This window comes from Phragmites australis, chromosome 4 (genome assembly GCF_958298935.1).
Source record: "Phragmites australis chromosome 4, lpPhrAust1.1, whole genome shotgun sequence".
Lineage (NCBI taxonomy): Eukaryota > Viridiplantae > Streptophyta > Magnoliopsida > Poales > Poaceae > Phragmites > Phragmites australis.
Window position 1 is genome coordinate 39,296,179 of NC_084924.1, and position 18,394 is coordinate 39,314,572.

General features: G+C 43.4%; 2 protein-coding genes across 2 annotated transcripts; one reads left to right on the plus strand and one right to left on the minus strand.

Moving 5' to 3' along the window:
* The first annotated feature begins 8,120 nt into the window (after positions 1-8,120).
* LOC133916441 (uncharacterized) lies at positions 8,121-12,693 on the plus strand. The gene is made up of 4 exons (XM_062360115.1): positions 8,121-8,385; positions 8,485-8,559; positions 9,525-12,081; positions 12,184-12,693. Exons 3-4 carry the CDS (start codon positions 9,658-9,660, stop codon positions 12,463-12,465), a joined length of 2,706 nt encoding a protein of 901 aa, XP_062216099.1. The 5' UTR covers positions 8,121-8,385; positions 8,485-8,559; positions 9,525-9,657; the 3' UTR covers positions 12,466-12,693.
* A 274-nt stretch (positions 12,694-12,967) lies between these two features.
* On the minus strand, positions 12,968-16,330 carry LOC133916443 (uncharacterized). Its single transcript, XM_062360116.1, has 3 exons — positions 15,807-16,330; positions 15,318-15,698; positions 12,968-13,914 (listed from the first exon to the last, which is right to left on the minus strand). Exons 1-3 carry the CDS (start codon positions 16,122-16,124, stop codon positions 13,270-13,272), a joined length of 1,344 nt encoding a protein of 447 aa, XP_062216100.1. The 5' UTR covers positions 16,125-16,330; the 3' UTR covers positions 12,968-13,269.
* Between the last annotated feature and the right edge of the window lie 2,064 nt (positions 16,331-18,394).

Below are 18,394 nucleotides of genomic sequence, written 5' to 3' on the forward strand. Positions count from 1 at the left end.
TTATTATAAAAAATCACTTTTAGCTATAAAATCATTTCTCGTAGAGAATTATTTTTTTAGATAATTTAAATTAAACAGAACTTTATCAAACAGGCCGGTAGTGTTCTCATAAACTATGAGCTCGCATATGTCTCGCGGATCTCGCATCAGCGAAATCACGTCCCAACAAAAGAGATCTGCCTAACAGCATCACCATATCTCGCTTGCGTATGCAGCTTTCAGACCTAGCTGCGTGCTGCTACTGCTCGGCTCTGTGCAGTTTTGGAAACGAAGGGAGATCGGTGCCGAAAGAGTGTCTGGAGCAATCATCTTATATTCGTATGGTGACCGAGGTACCGAGGATGAAAATGGATAGAATAAATTATGTTTCATTCATTTTTGAATATTTAGGACTTGTACGGAAACATGATGAAAATTGTTTTGTTGATTTTCCACTGTATTATGGTATTCGGTTTTTAATCGGAAATTTTCTATCGGAATTTTTGTTTCTTAACTGTAGAAGGAGAATGAGAATGAGGAGAAATAAGAAACAAGAAGTTATACATATACGAATCGTGATGAATGATATTGATGAGTAGTAAGTTGAGTGAAATATTATTTGTTTTGTATTTTTGCTGTTTTATTAGGATATTATTATAACATATGTGATTGTGTGTGATCGTATCTATTTGTGATTCAGTGATTTTGAGTTAATATGTGTTGTGTCGAGTACTTGAGTTATGATATAATAATTATTTTTTTAAGTTAAAACATATTTTATTACATGTCTTATCTATTTATAGTATAAATTATTTTATTGATGTGAATTAATTATGTATCATGATGATGCTTAAAGTTATGATTATACGAGTTGGTATTCTCGGTTTAAATTATTCGAATCGGTTCATTTTCAATATCTAGATATTTTCAAATTGGCACTCACTTTTAGTTTTTCGATTCTATTTTTGAGAAAAAATAAAAATAAAAACGGTTTGACGTTTTCCCTACGTTCCCATTAGTTTTATCCCTAGCAAGTACGTACCCGTTTCGCGAAAGCTTTGTATTGGCAGAATGCGTGCTCTACACATGTGGCCCAGAAAAGAGGCATGCAAAGATAGAATCCGTTTCCGGAGTAAACTAAAATGCTGTACATGGGGCGAATATTAAAGAGTGCTACACGAAGCCTGATTCACGTCCGTTTCCGGAGTAAATCGGTTTGCCACATGTGCAAAAATTAGCGGTTTCCGATTCTAATGAAAAATTGTCACACCTAATTTTAAAAAATAAAACTAAGTATAATTTATGTGTGACTAAAAAATTTAATACATATAAGAATATCATAGATAAAATAGTAAAAACAATATTTTTAACTTACAACTGTTTAACTCTTACATTAAAGACTTCACTTAAACAAACTATTAGCTAAACGACAGCAAGTAAACGATGGCAACAGAACAGGAACATTGACGAACAAGCAACTCCACAGGCACCGACCGAAAGATACACTCCCAGTACACTAGATCATCATCTTGAAAGTATTTAAAGTCTTCCACTGAGCAACGTATATATTGTTAGAGATAGCAAGAGTGAGTATATGGAGTACTCAGCAAATATGAGAAAGATAATGATATGAAGGCTTACAACAACAATATGCTAACACATGGTATATTTGCGTAAATACGAGTAAAGAAAACACTAATAGAATTCAAAAGCATTAAGCAGTTATTAAGTGAATATAACCCCACAACCCAACAACTAAACATTACTCAAGGTTAACCACATTATAAACCATAACTATCCAACCATCACCCGTATCACCAACCTATAGCCAAAACATTACAATGACCCACTAATCATGTGAGAATCCAAATCTTTCATAATCGTGAGTACGGCTATTATAATAGTTTTACACTGTACAGAGGTTGTCCAACTTTTAGCCATAAGTCGTGATATTCATGTTATTGTATTTGTAAGACACTTAACACACGTCAGTAGTGTACCATCAGGAGAATCAATACAAAGCATGGCACATCAATTAGGTCATAGTACTCTAACGAATGACAACCAGGTGTCTAATCGATATGCTAAGTTTTACCCATATTAGTCTCGTATTTGGTACATTATTTCTTAGATTATCGCTTCATAAACCAGTCTTTAGATGTCACACTTGGATAAACATTATCCAACAGGAAAATAACTAACAAAACCTAACATCTTTTCTTAAACGTATCTACAAGCCCACAACATGAACCACCATTATCAAACCAACTCCTTATCCAAGTCCTAGGGTTCCATATTACTAAAATAAGTTCATCATCAGTATTGCATATGTGCACTAAATATGTATATGACACTTACCCAACATCTCAAAAGCATAGCTAAGTAATTCTACCCAGGAGACTCATATTAACTATCACTTAGACTTCAAGGAATATAAATGAAGAACTAGGTAAACTCTAACATAGGTGACTACCCATCAAGTTGACAGACATTGCATTCAATTTTGTAAAACAAAATATTTAAACCATACGTTCAAGATGATCAAGGACATTTGCTTTCTCCTTGCAGCTGCTCAGTGTACTCTAGCTCCTGATCTTGATGTTCCTCAAACTGATACAGAACGTTATCATCTTATCGCACAATTATCAACCAAGCATACAAACAAAACGCACTATGAACAGTAAAAACAAAATAACAATAATATAAAATCTATCTAAAAAGATAGAGCTTTGAAAAACGAATTCAACGGCGCAATAATCGCTTAAAACGGAGGTAGGACGATAAAGTTACGCTAAAAATAAGTTTAGGATTTAATCTGAAAAAGAAAAGAATTTAATTTGAAATAAACAGAAATTTTAGGGACCTATTTAAAAAAATAGAGGGTCCAATTTGTAATTTCATAAAACTTCAGGGGCTAAAGTGTAAAAAGGCATGGGCTATTTTGTGAAAACAAAGAAGTTCAAGGGTCTATTTACAAAATCACCAATTACTGGAATATTTGGAATTATTTTTATTTTGGAAAACCTTGATTTACTACGTGGCTGCTGACTAGCTTACACGTGGACAAAACGGTCGATGTGGTGCTGGGGTGGCATGGGTTGTGGCATGCTGACGAGGTAAGGCTGCTGACTAGTTTAAAAAGGGACACGCATCATCGAGCTATATGCTATTGAAGGGGTATGTTGTCATCTAATCTGGTTTAGATCTGATAGTGTAGAGAGAAGGGGACGGTCGGAGGAGAATACACGACGACGTCGAACGAGACACGACAACGCACTCACTGGAAAACATGCCGGAACCTCGTCGCGGGCCTCAGGGCATGACGACGAGTGGCAGACTACGAAGAAGGGACGACGGTGAGTCCATTTGAGGTCTTACTGAGGGCGACGCGGCTCTAGAAGGGTGTCAGCGATGGCAGAGGAGACGGTGGCACATGGGAGTTCGATGGCGGGTGCTCTGGTGGCCGGGGAAACAAAAAGACGGCAGCACAAGCTTCAGCGAAGGTTGGCAAATCTGTTGGTGTGCTCGAGCGAAGTTATTCAGCGTTGGGGCGGCTTGGCGGCGAGCTCGGTCGAAGGCGGTAGTTATGGCTGTGGTGGCGATTGGATCTCGATGGATTGCTCGAGTTTCGGCGGCTTGAGGCGATGGAAACACACCGAGAGGGCCACATGGTTATATAAGTGGGCGGATGGCTCTAAGCGAACCGGGGAAGGAAACGGACCGTGGCAAGCCAGAAAGAGAGGGTGAGGGAGAGAGGTCCGAATGGGATTAGGTTTTTTCTTTTTCATTTCTATTTTTTTTAAAATTCAAATCAAAGCAAGGCAAATTCAATCAAATACAACCAAACAAATCCAAATAAACAATAATTATCTATTTCCAGCATGAATACATTCAAACAAAATATAACCTATGCCAATTTATATTTAAATTTTAGAAAATAGATTTTATCCTATACTCTTTAAATTAAATCTAGAAATTTTTAGGAATTTAGAAAATTGGAAAATCAGGTATTACAAAAATGATGCGCCGTCTCTCTAAGTAAAAGTACAAAAGCGAGGCAGATCGATTCTAAAAGAAAAGGGTGCAAAGGATCGATAATAAATCCACTTTTTTTTCTGTCTCCATGTTGTGTGTGTACTTGAGTAGCTTGTGCGTGAAGCACTATTGGTACGGGTATCCACTTTGTCATTTTTTTTACTAATGTCACTAGTCACATTGCAGTCATAATCAGCAAGAAAGCCAGGATACCCGGAAACTTTTGCTTGGTTTAAGTATCTCTGTTTCCCATGAAAATAATCACATGGCTGTATTAATTTTAATTAATTTCAGTTGTTTTAAATGCACAGAGGTCCAAACTACCCACTTCATAACTCTATACGATGTGGAGTGGTAGATGGCTGTACGAGTGCTACTAATGTCCGAGAATGAATTAGGACTTGCCTGCAGCGTTTTCATGAGGTGATGTGGTACAGTGGCACTATGGTCAAAACCTTGAGTCCGGTCATCTCTGATAGACACTTAAAAATTTATTTTCTATAATACTATTACAATATCTATTAACATTATTACAGTATCTTTTATTTTTTTATCTCCAGCTGCTACTTTATTTTTTACTTTTTATTACTCTACTTCTACTTTCGAACCAACAGTATAACCTCTATAAACAATGTTGCGGGGTGAATTCCTTTCCCAAATTTGCCGGCAGCTATCACGGATCGGCTTCACTGTAGCACCGTTGCCGATTCTGCTGGAGCTGCCCGATCGGGAAAAAAGTACTATAACAGCTTCAGCACAGTGTTTTATCGGAGCTGCCCTTACGTGCACCTTAATGGAACAAAGGGCTAAAACCTACTCTCCGCTGTCATAACTCTTGTATAACGCTTATTCTTCAATAAACCTATCTGTTGTAAACTTATTTTCTTACTCGAATAAAGTAGATTTTAAACTAGTATACAAATATAATGTACACACAATGACGAATTCAGAACTAAAATGATCGGTATCACGTACTTATACGAATATACTATTTGTTTAGATATAGAGTGTTATAGAGTGTTATAGAGTGTTATATAGAGTTAATGTACATAAGATTATCTTCAACGATTTCCCTTCAGAACTAGAATCCTTTCACGATGGGATTTTCGTTCCTTTCAGCGCTCCAACGATTTTTATTCACAGTTTACGTCACGACGAGATTCCTAAGGTCATTCCCTTCAGAACGGGATTCTCTCTCCATTCCCTTCATGATTACCCTCGAGAGAAAGCTGTTGGAGATGAGAGGAAATAAAAAGAATAAGAACGGAAAAAAAAATCGAGAAAAGAACAAAATGAATGAAACATGGTTGGATGGTCTAATGAATCTTCGAGAAAAAAAACTACCCAATATCTGTACACCAAACTTTTACGTGGGTCCGCCCCTGTTTACACAGCCATTGTCGAGCAACTATCATGCGCTGCCTGGCACAAACACGTGAACTCTTGCCCTCAGCAGTCAGCACCTCACTAAACGTCTATGCAGCCGTGGTACTCGTGTTTCCACCTGGTACCATGCACACGTAGCATCACTTCCCTCACCGGTCACCGAAGCATCACATCAGCGGTAAATCACATCCCGTCGAGTCCGACCCGTCAATACCCCGGGACTCGTCGTTTGGCTTCCAGAAAACCCCGAAGCCTTAGAGAAACCGCGACGGTACGAGCCGCACGGCTGACGGGGCACAGTGGCCAACACAGTAGCCAATGGGACTGGGCGATGGATGGGATGCCGCGGGGAGAGGAGTCCATGGGTAGAAAAATGGGCCGTCCGTCCTGCTGCGCCGGGCGCCGTGTCAGGGCAGACGCTGCTGACCTCACCCACCCCACACCCCCATCTCATGCGGTCCACGCCCGCCTCACTGCCGCGACAAAACCGGCGGGCCCCCCACCCATGACAGCGGCCACCTCCCTGCCCGCCCGCCCCGCGCTTTTCTTTTACCGCTGAGTCCCCCCTCCCGTTCCCACCACGTCAAGATCCGATCCATCATCCTTCCCATCCAATCGCCTCCTCCTCGTGATCCCGACGACGACAACGAGACAGCTCGGTTTCTGGCCGTAGGTTAGCGATTACAGTTTGAGTGAATATCGGTCCTAGTAAATTTCTTTTGAAACAGATATTTTATATGTCTTTATCTATAAAAATTTGTAATTTTAAATCAGCATGACCTACTTAGATAAAAACCCCTAAATTAACGGAACATAGGTAGGAGAATTCAAATACTCGCTGTACACGTATGTGTGTGAATTTTGTACTTATAATAACAAGAAGAATAACCTTAATAATATAAAAATATTTAGCTTAAATATAAAAACGAAAATCATCTTAAAAGCCAAAAAAATTTGCACAGGCAAGAGGAAAAAAAACTAGAAGTAGATAAATATAAGCAAATACGAGAAAATAACTTCATTAAATACAAAGATGATCCCTATTTTATACGGATTACATAATATAGTTCTCTCATAAAAACTCTAACTATTACAAAGGTTGTCTATCTTCTCATCTCCTCTAAAATTTATCATAGAACTCTCAAATGGTCGGCTCAAGCTTTTCTATAGCTATACCACTCTATTTATATGACCAGAACTTTAACTTAGCTCTTAATTTTTTTTCCAAAATACCTACCACCAGAGTATGATCTTTTTTTTCGCTCCGTCCATCGAACGACCATGATACCTTCAGGATTTAGCTTCATCTCGACGCTAGCTCACCGATGATGTCATGTGCACTTCACCTCTTTACAGTTTTGAGGTCAAACCGCGAAAACTGTCTCGTACGTTTCTCAAAGCGTGACTTTCAGCTGTTTACTTTGACCTTAAACAAATATTAAAATGTTGACGCGTGTACTCTGTTTTGTGATCTTGATCGTCGGTAAATCTTTTCCGCTCTCGATCTTTCGGACCGCCTTGTCAATTGCACCGACATCATCTTCGCTTTACTTTATCAATATGCCTTATTCATCATTTCTTTCAAGCTTTGCTTGACATCTATGTGCATAGCTAGGATTACTCTTAACTTTGCTCGGTCTCCTCGATCACCTGGCACTAATCACCTCGCTTGGCCTGATCATCCCACTATTGGCTGCTAAGTTGCATCCATTATATACACATCCAGAGGCGGATTCAGGACCCATGCCGGGGGCTCCAACACGGGCCCATCCCAAAAAACCTAAGGAAAGCCCAGAAGAAGCTCAACTATTTTCATGTATTATTTGGCTTGTAAAACGTGAAAAAAAACCCAATAATAAGAGGCCCAGCATGCCTCCAGTCTTGATCTGCATTCACCCCTTACACATCATAAGACAAATAGACATATATCTTCAAAATACTATGTAAACTTATCACAAGTTAGTTCAAATTAAATCCCTATTAGAAAAGACAATTAAAAGATAAACGTCAACACCGGATGTTCCGATGTGTATAATCTTTGAACACCGAACCATCCGGTTAGTACAATGATTCTTTATCTGAAAAACTCTATGATGAGTACAATATACATCGCTGGATTATCTAGTGAGTACAACTACATCAGACGTCATTTTAAAACACTCTATTAAATGGTCCGTTGAAGTCTTGGTGCTCATACAACTTATCATTGGATTATCCTGTGTACATCTTCTCTATGGTATAAAAAACAGACTTCTATGTAAAACTGTCTAGTATTCACATCCCCTGAATATTAGACTATTTGACGTAACATTCAAATTTTACTGTCAAAGAAAAAAACCTCGATATATACCATCTCTGATCATCAAACTATCTAGTATATACAATTTAATACATACGGATCATTAGATGAGTATATTTCACTAGACTCAGATATACTCTCTCTGTTTATAAATATAGGTCGTTTTAGTCTCTTCAACTATTCTATAAATATAAGTCATTTTCGAACTTCTATGCATTTTTGTCTCTTTTGTTTTCGTCTTATGCTTGTTTAATAAATACTATCTCTCTCACAAATGAATGAGTTATTTTTTTCGATACAGAATAAATAAAGAGTAATAAAGTCATTTATTTTTTTTTTAATTTTTATATATAAGTTTAGAATGATCTAGATTTGTAACCGGAGTGAGTAGAAACGTGAAGCTGCGGAAGGAGCGGGCACCGACCACGCGGGGCGCACCACAGGTCCACAAGGCACCGGCTGCGCCACCTACACGAGTGAGGCTAGCCGATAGGCGAAGGTAGGGACTAGGGAGTGCCAGTAGAGACACTGTAGTACTGCGGCTCCTACCACCGCGCCTCCATCCACCGTCCACCCCCCCTATACTACGCCGCTGCAGGTCTCTTTCCAATCTCACTTCCCACCTGTGCGCTCTATTTCACCCGCCACTGCAGCGAGCTCTAGCATCGTCTCTCCCTTTCCCCCAGGTGATGCATCGCCCTTTTATTTTTGTTGCAGTGGCGTTTTTATTTTGTTTTTCCGTGGTCGAGTGCTGATCTTTCTTCTTGGTGTTGTTGTTGCTGCAGTAGTGGCAGATCTGTGCGCGTGACCCCCAGCTTGGATCTTAATGGTTTGGTGGCTCTGAGTCCTTCGGACTCCTGGTGTGTTACTCACCTCTGTTCTATGTGTTTATTCGCTTCGATTTCTGGGTAATGTGGATTGATTCGATTCGTTGGGGAACTTGGAAGTAGAGAGACGGAAGAGTAAGTGGGGTTTAGCGCCGTAGCCCGCAATGCATCCCCCCCCCCCCCACTTCTATTGCTCTAGTTATTAATCTTCGTGGATGCAATAGCTGGGTCACCTGCAAAAAGGAAGCAAAAAATTCGAGATTTTTAACCCAGCTCGTGATACATTTAAGCAGCAATTTCGTGCCTTGCTTTTGTTTTGTACCTGCAGTTTTACCGTCTCGCTCACAGTAGGAGTCCCATGTTAACAGAGGATTACTATTTTCTTTTTCCCTTTTTCAAGCCACTCAAGACAATCAAATGGAAAAGGTCCGTTTTTCATCCGGGAAACAAGAAAAGATGTTCCATTGTTGATGTCATGCATTGTTTTAGGACTGAACTATTGATGGCTGCCTGGTCCCCTGGCAATTGTATATGCACAGATGGTCTGCAGTAATGTATGGAACTATGGATAGTAGTATCAGGCCATCCTTAGAATAAATTTGGTGCCCTTTTTTATCATTAGTGGGAGCCCTTTTTCATTTTTTTTCTATACCTTGCGTGCAAGATTATTGACATGTCCTCATTAGAACATTATTATGCCAAGAACTGTCGGTGGACAAGCCCCACCGCACTGCCGGCATGTAGAAACAGCATAAATCATACATACAGGATTTCCGGGAGACAGAATGATGCAATAAGCCACTGACACATTCTTAGTTCTTTATTAAGATAATACAACACAGTATTGAATGGTAGTTCTACTGCCTGCTACTTTTCTTTTTATAGGGAAGCCTGCTATTCTTTTTGCTGGTCACTAATTCCAGTGGACTTGTATTTCAGGAAGAAATAGTAGGAATTATGTATCTGATAGTTCTTTGGCCCACTTTTTGTATTTTCAGGTTACAGGGGAGTGCAATTTATGGAATCTCTGTTTTAAACTTCAGTATATTGAATTGAATAGTGGTAACTGTGTTTTGTTCATCCACAAGATATATCATAAACTTCTGTTTCTTATGTTAAATCATCATAAAGATGCCAACGAAAGGACAGTTTAGCAGTGAAAAGAATGTGAAGATCATACCAGGTCGTGATGGACAAAAGAAGGGAAATTCACAGCATGACCAAATTGTACAAGTGCCAAAGGACAAGGTCAAAGCAGTCAGTGGAAGTGTAGATGGAAAATTTGATGATCGAGTCAGAGTTGTGAAAAATGATAAGTTCCGAAGGCAACGGGATCCTTGGAATGCAGAAAGGGCTCCATGCATGAAGGGCTCAAAACCATGGCCTGGTCGAAAGGCAGCTACTGTTGATGAACTTGTCAAGCATATGTCAATTGTTCCTTCATATTTACAGCGTAGGGAGACTGCAGACCATCTTCAAGACAAAGCGCTGAATGTTGGGGTTCTTGAGTGGGGCCTTCTTGCTAACTGGTCTCAGCAACAAAAGCATGAGCCCTACAGAAGCCATGGAGCCTCTCCATCCAATACTAGTAGGTCTGTGCTATTCTCATCTCCATCACATTCTTCTGCAAGTCTCAGCAGCAGATCTCTTGAGAGCAATCAATCTACTCCAATGAGTGACCATCAGCATTCATCCAGCAAAGCTCAGCAGAGTAGGCTTGCAGATGAACACCATGGGAAGGCCAGATATTCGCCTAGCCCAAATTCTGCGGTATTGACCTTGTTGCCAGGGCATGGCAAATATCTCTGTGCAGAGAACAGCTGTAATTATGGTGGCCTGAGTCTCAGCAATGTATCTCTACCCTCAGATTATGTAGCTGCTTCCTCTGGAAGTTGTGTGCGACATGAAATGGTTGAAGCTGAAGAGGCTAGAAGGAAGATTGAAGGCGTTGTCCATCACTGTTCCCGTAGGCTTTTTACAGACAGCGATAAAATTGGGAAAAATTTCTTCACATCAAACAACAATGATTCCATGTGCAATGATCCCGAACAGAACAGTGGCTTGAATGATGAGAATTTAGAGTCATTAATATCTAATGCCGTGATGGACACAGGTAGAAATGGCAGTAGGTCACCATTTGGTTTCTTGGAAGATATTGAGCCATCCCATGAATTTCGAATTCCATACTCATGTCCACTTCCCGTCGTAGATTCAGCTGATGAACTTGGCACCAGTAGCACTGCAGGTAGAGATAATCTTGTTGGTACAGCTGCAACAATAAGTGAGAGCTGTAACCAAAACCGATCTGCCATGAGTGTCATTGAGGATCCCCCCCAAAGTTCTGGAAAGTTCAGTGACGTGGGTAGGATGCCTGATCGTCATCTAGTTTCTGGGATGGCTCGAGTGAGCCGCAGTTCTAGCCTGAAGGAGGCACCGTATGATCGACAGCCTGAGGCAGTGACCTCTGTTGATAAGATAGGAGACATGTCATCATCCAATAGCAAAAGCAGGTGCAGCCGCAGCCGCAGCCCATTGAGGAGGATGTTAGATCCAATATTAAAGCCAAGGCACACATCCACTTCTAGTCCAATACAATCTTCATTTGTTCCAAAGTGTCATCTTCCAGGCAATACCAGTAAGCAGTCTCTGGACTTGGGTGGATCAGTGTCACAGAATGTGCAGAGAAGGTCAATTGACATGGTAGTCAATTCGAATTACCAGACCAAAGCAAATATAAAACAGCCTCCTCGTGTGCTATGGAACAGCGCAAGATACCTCCAGCAAGAAAAGGATTCAGCAACAAGGCAAGCATTTCTGCAGCTAGCATGGAAGAATGGCTTGCCTTTATTCATGCTGTCTTATGGTGATTCTGATATCCTGGCGGCCACTGTTGGAAGGAAGGACATCTCCGATAAGGATGATCTGGAAAGCACATATACTTTATTCACTGTTGCAGAACCTAAGAAAAAAAGTGGAGCTTGGATCAAGGCAGGGAATAAGAACAAGAAAAATCAACTGGTATCCAGCATACTTGGGGAACTGAGGGTTGCACGTCAAAAATCAAGATGCTGTCACACAAAAAATGTTCATGTCCACAGGGAATTTGTGTTGGTTGGTTCTGAATTGCTACCATCATCTGAAGAATTAGGTGATTCACACGTTAGTGGAGAGCTTGCAGCTTTTATCAGTGCATTGCCTCAGCAAGAAGCAGAAACTTCTCATCAATCATCTTCACAGAATTCCGGACGAAGAAGTTCAGTGTCGATTGACTGTTGTTGCTCCCCACTGGGAAACTTCCAGCCTAGTACGAGGAATGCTAGTTCCGGTTCAGCCAATGTTATTGCTATACTTCCTAATGGCTTCCACGGCACATCAACTTCTGGACAGCCATTACCTCTGATAGAAAGGTGGAAATCAGGAGGAGCATGTGACTGTGGCGGGTGGGATGAAGGTTGCATGCTGAGTGTGCTCACCGATGGTACCCAAGAAAACAACGGTGCGATTCATGCTAACCAGGCACTGGATGGCAGTCAGCGATTTGACCTTCTAGTTCAGGTGTGCCCTTGTTTTTCTTTTTCCTATTTGCACCTAGTCTAGGATTTATCACTGTAATGACGAAAGAAAGCAACTGATGCTTTATATAACCTATATTTGCAGGGTCGAGCGCGAGATAGGCATGCCTTCAGTATGGTTTCATTCAAAGAAGGGTTATACACAGTGAAATTCAGATCATCCATTGCTTTACTTCAAGCTTTTGCAATGTGTATAGTGATGCTTCATGGGAGGTACCCTAGCAGGATGCAAGTAGGTCTGCAAGCATCGCAAGAGCATGATCTTCTTGCTGATCATGAGCTCAAGACCATGGCGGCCAGTCAAGGTAGAGCTCCGACCAGCTATGTGCCCCACCAGCCACCTCTTTCTCCGGTAGGCCGAGCCTAGCTTTATCGCGATGAAATGTATGTTCTGTGCCTTGTCTTTTTCACTCGTCAGTTGTGTAGTGCCGGTGGGATCAATGTACCATGGTCCTCTGGTCCACATGCAATTCACATCGTAAAGTGATGAATCTGTGTGCAATTGGCTTTAGAGGTAGCTATCTGTACATGTTGACGTTGTATGACTGTGCTACGATGTTGCTGCAAGGCTCATCTCAATGCTTTAGTTACCCTATGCTCTCTCCTCTTGTCAGTTGCTCCCATGCTGAAATGATATTACCCTTCCTGTTGCGACCCTTTTTTTTTGACTCAAGTGTCTGTCGCATCCCCATCAGCATCAGTGCAACTGCTGAACTAGTTTATCTTCTGGATGTCTGAAACTGCCATGTATTATCACCACAAACTTCAGTTTTGTCGTCCAAACGCATCCAGTGGATTCTGCCTTCAGCACTTAAACGGCTGCAACAAATGTGCTGCAGCGTGGAGTTTGTTCATATCGGACAAGCCAGTTGAAGCGAGACAATTAAGTATTGTGACCGGACAGAATCGGGATGTCCTTTCAGATTTACAGTGATCGAGCATGACAAGCTCATTACAATACAGCTAATCAGAATTTCTAGTTCGGATTACCCACTACTCACTCCTGGCCTCAATTCTAGCTGAAATAAATCCACATCTTGAAAAAAGGAAAAAAAATATCTCAACCTGCAATATATTTACAGATCTTACGACAAGTAATCTTACAGTAACAAGTGTCACGTACATATACACGCTCGTCCCTTGGCACTGCAAGTACGTATGCCATGAGTAGTCATGACCTCGCAATGAGCGAGTCCGAGTCGTCCATGTTGACGGCGGCCACCTGCGAGGGCCCGACGCGCACGGTCACCGCCGGTATCCTTATCGGCGGCGGCCGCACGTCAGCCTTGACTATGGCGACGTCCTGGCTCTCCTTGCCCTCCCTGAGGTCGCTGGGCGGCAGGAAGCAGTCCATGGATAGCCCCCAGATGTTGAAGTCCACCTCCTCGATGCTCCACGCCTCCTCCATGCGCGTCCTGGTGTTGCCGTCGTGGCAGTCCCCGAACCTGACGAGCGAGACGGCAGTGTGGCCGGCGTGGGCGATGTTGACGCCGTCGACGGCGCGGTAGTCGTCAAGGCGCGACTCCATGGTGGTCTCCCAGAAGACGCTGCCTCCGCTGCCGCTGCCCCCGCTCCCGCCGCTGGACTTGATCTGGAGCAGGTGCGAGTCCTCGAGCTGCACCAGCAGGCCGGTGCGCTGGCTGAAGTAGCCCCACACCGTGTGCCGGATGATCTCGACGCTGCTGCTGTTGCGCGCGCGCAGGCTCGACGCCTCCGACTCCACCTTGAGCACAAAGCAATCCTCGCCGTCGATGCTCCGCTCGCCGATGCACACCGAGTCCGCGAACAGGCTCGCCGTCAACTGCGGGGCAAGGCCCTGCACGTCAAAGCCATGCACAAATTAAGTTTAATCAGCTTGTCGTGTCGGTCCATTAGTAAAAAAAAATCATTACATGTGTAAAAACGTGAATACACACATGACTCCCTCCTATCATAAATATTTATCACTTTTTAATTTTTAGTTTGCAATGTGCAACTTTGATCATTTTTCTATTAAAATATAATTATAATATTTAATAAAAATAAAATATAATAAATATATATTTTTAAGATAAATCTACACGTATAATTGTTGAAAATATTTTAAAAATTTAACTGAATCTTGGTTAAAACGAACAATTATTTAATGATCGAGGAGTAGCATACTAAGTATTAGTAAATGGCAGTTGTGTCCGACTTAGCTACCAAGTTATAGTTGACTCCATTATCAAATCACCGAGCACGCGGCGTACACGAGATTATACTATGTCTCCCTAGTCTCGGCTCGCTTTTGTTTATCGGGTTGGTGCAGCGCGATTAGCGGGGGGAGTCGGGTGGAACCGACTGACAAACTGCGCGTCACCAACCGAGTGATGGCGCCGGGGGGTCTAACTCTCAGCTCATCAGGCCCCGGTCCACGTGATGTGTCCGGCCGCGTCCCCGCACGTTGGGATGCTGGAGGACCGGGGCCGGCCGACCCCTAATCACACGGTTCCGCGCTAAGCGCCTATGCGGTGTAGCCTCCCCCGCCGTTGCTGTTGCGCTAATCACAGACCCCTTCCTCCCATCCCAGCGACAGGTTGTTGCCACCGCCAATGATGAGTCGTCTCCGAATCTATGTACCGGCGCCTGGATCTCGGTCATACTAGTAGCTACGAGACCAGAGCTCATGATGAGCGAAACCACTCGGCCTTATCCCCGAGTCTGCCCTGGGCCTTGGTCGCGACTCACAGCTCACTGATGTTGTTTTCCGCGAGTGATGAAAGCTTGAAAAGGCGTCATTATATCTCTGGCCGTGTGAACATTAGATCTGTCTGCTCTGTCCTACCGACAGTATGCAGGGGAGATCTACATGCCCTGACATGCATCTACGCACGCTTGGCTCCGCTCCCGGCTCGGCTGGTAGTCATGGTGTTTGTCGAGTGCCCGGTGGACGCGTACATAATGCGTACGGTGACATGGCTTCCGTTTCCAATGTCCAGCATAGGAACGATAACAACAATGGAGATGCTCTGCACGTCCGGCCAATAGGCAAATAGCAATGTTACATCAGCTTTGACAAAGTCCATCTGGTTATTGAGTTGAACTTACTGGATGACGGTTGAATGCGTTTCTAGCATTCTAAGCGATTGTAATTGCACATTCGACAAGTCCTGGGAAACTTGTACTTACGGAAACTAACTACCCAAGAGCAAACGGTGTGTACAGTACACGCATGGGGCGAGGGGCGTACGTACGCACCTGAAGCGACCGGCGGAGCGGCCGCGGGGGGCCGCGGGAGGCGTGGGACTGGTGCCACGGCGTCTGGCGCCACGCGACCTTGCCGTCGCTGCCGGCGCTGATCTTGCAGCCGGACACGACGAGCTCCAGGCACCACAGCTCAGGCTTCTTCTGCCACAGCACGAACCCACCTATCTCTCCGCCGCAGCCCTTGCCGGCCTTCTTCCCGCTTCGGTGCGCGTTGCCAGTGCCGCCGTGGCCGTCCGCGTCGCTGCTGTTGAGCTCTGCCGCCGTCATCCTCACCTTCCCTATCGCGTACATGCTCGTCACCTTGTTCAGCGCCCACTCCCCGCCCGACGCCGCTATGTACTGTTGCACGATGTACTTCGCCGTCGACGACTCCTGCAGTTATAGCACGAGTACGTACGTAGGTGGATAAATCAACCGATCAGCACTTCATCAAGAACAATCAGTAAACCGGTGAGAATGCTGGTTCGAGCTCGACCGTACAATAGGATCGGCCTTGAGCTGCTCGCAGAGCACAGAAGAGGGCGACTGCTTGGCGTGGTGGACGGGCAGCGGAATGAGCGGCGCGCCTATGACGCCGAGCATGAGCTGGAGCTCCCCTCGGCTCATGGAGCAGGGATCGCCCGCTCCGGAGCGGTCGGCGGCGTGTGACCGCATCCACGCCTTGACGTTGGTGCAGCCGAACTTGGAGCCGCGGGAGCCGCCGCCGCCGCCGCCGGAGAACATCTCCTCGGGGATGGGCACTTCCAGCACCGTGTCCAGCGCGTCATCGCGCTCCAGGTTCGGGCAGAGCTTCCTCATAGGAAAGGCGAAAGGCGCGCGCGCGGACAGCTCACGACCCTCCTCTTCCTCTTCCTCGTTGTGCCGCGGTGCGGCCTGATGAGCTCTGACTCTGTCTTGCTGGTGCTGCGGGTCTGCCCAAAAGTCCCTTCCGCAGCGCGCGTTATGTGCCTCCCCGTCCTGTGCCTCGGTGGACTTGTACTGGTTTTGATGAGTCGTGCGGGCAGCTGGCAGGTGGGGCTTTTCTTTATTTTGCTTCAAGTTTGGTCGTGGCCGCACGGTCGCTGCTACGTGCAAAAAATTTCTCTCTTCTTTTTTTGGGTCTAGATTTCGTCGTGCGTGTGCACATACACACGTTGCCTTTTGCGAGTCTCGACCTTTTGCTGCTGTGTTGTGTGGTGTTCCCACATATCACTTCCTTCCGAGAGCGTCCACGGGTGTTTCGGTGGACCCTCTCGTCTGATTATTCCAGATATGATTTCGCCTCATCCGTTAATGGTTAAAAAAAATACTACTAACAAGAAACAAAGTGAAAAAATATCTTGGTTTTCACGTGACAAGACATTGACAACGGTTGATTGATCTTTAATTTGGTTAGTATGTGTTTATTCTTATTCATGACTAACTTGAGTTGGTGGTATTAAGAATTGACAAATTCTTCTCCGTTTATAGAAAAATTACAGACATCAGAAGTTTTGCTGTGTTTTGGTATTTACCGGAAGTTTCGGTGTGGGTAGGACATACTCGTCGAACTATTTCTTACAGAGAGAAATTTTTAGGCGAAATTGAAGATCTATGCACCAGAAGGTCCGATGAGTATGATAACTACACTGGAGAATATTAACAGAGCTTTTCTTGCAGAGAAGAAATCTTTCAGAGAAAAAATAGAAATATTCACACCGGAAGTTTAGGTGTGTTGTGTATGAGCTAGACCAGATGTTCCGGTGAGTGGTGCTTCGTGTTGAGAACAATGCACACACTGGATGTTCCGGTGTTCAGATCGGAACATCTGATGTTCAGAAAACTGCTACGATGTGCTCTTGATGTTGAGCTAACATAAGATAATTTGGAGAAACATGTTTGCTTGTCTTATGGTGTGTATGTGACAGATGTAACTTGATGGTTGACGACGGGTGATCAGGGCCAAGCGGGGTGTTTGGTGTCGGACGATCAAGGAGGTCGGACGGAGTCAAAGGTGATTCTAGCGGTACATGTGGAGGTCAAGCAAAGCATGAAAGATAGATAAAGATGACGTGTTGACCAATTGATCAAGTCAAACAAAGAGAATGACGGTGCAAGGGACAATGCGGTCTGATGGATTGGGAGCGGTAGAGACTTGCCGACGATCAGGATTGCAAAACAAAATACATATGTCAACATCGGAGCGTTTGCTTAAGGTGTAAACAAGACGGCAAGTCACACTTTGAGAAGTGTGCTAGGGTTTCACGGTTTGGCTGCAAAACCGTGGGAGGTCTGGAGGGTCACGTGACATCATCGCAAAACTTGCGTCGAGACGAAACTAAATCATGAAGAAGCTATGGCCGTTCGATGGATGGAGAAAAATTTGGACCAACATATCCCGGTGACAGATAGGAGGCAATTGAAAGTTAGGGGTATTTTAGGAACAAAGAAATTTAAGGTTAAGATACCTTTCTAGTCCTATAAATAGAGAGGTAGAGCTGTAAATGAGTCTTGAGACAACCATTTAAGAGCCTAGTGATAGGTTTTGGAGGAGAGGAGAGGCTAGACTTAGCCTTTGTAATAAGTTAGAACTTTTATAAGAAAAAATATTTTGTATTTTACTTAAAATAGGGTTGATTTATGAGCTTAATGAAGTTTATTTTCTCACAAAGTGTTCTTGTTCATCTCTTTCTAATCTCTCTATTGGTTCAGTTGTTTTGGTTGCCGGTTTTACTTTTTTGAATGTGATTTTTGTTTTTGTCTTGAGCTAAAAAATTTTCACCTTGGCAAAGTATTCTTCTTGTTGCTAGAGATATAAAATTCATATATAGATGCATATGTGATGGGTCTTGAATTTCCTTGTCTCTAGATCATCAACATGGAGAGTTTTCATTGCCCGGTGATCTTTTTTGACCTTGTTTCTTTTCAAAGTTATAAGCTTTTGTGCACAAAAATATATAAAATTATCTTGAATGGAACTAATGGTTCGTATTTCATTTGTGGAGTCATAGTGTACTGAATCTTCCTCTCTTGCATTGTTTATGCTTCCGGTAGCGCGTTTTTGAGGTACGTTAGATGAATAAAGATTACATCATCTATTTTTAATTTTT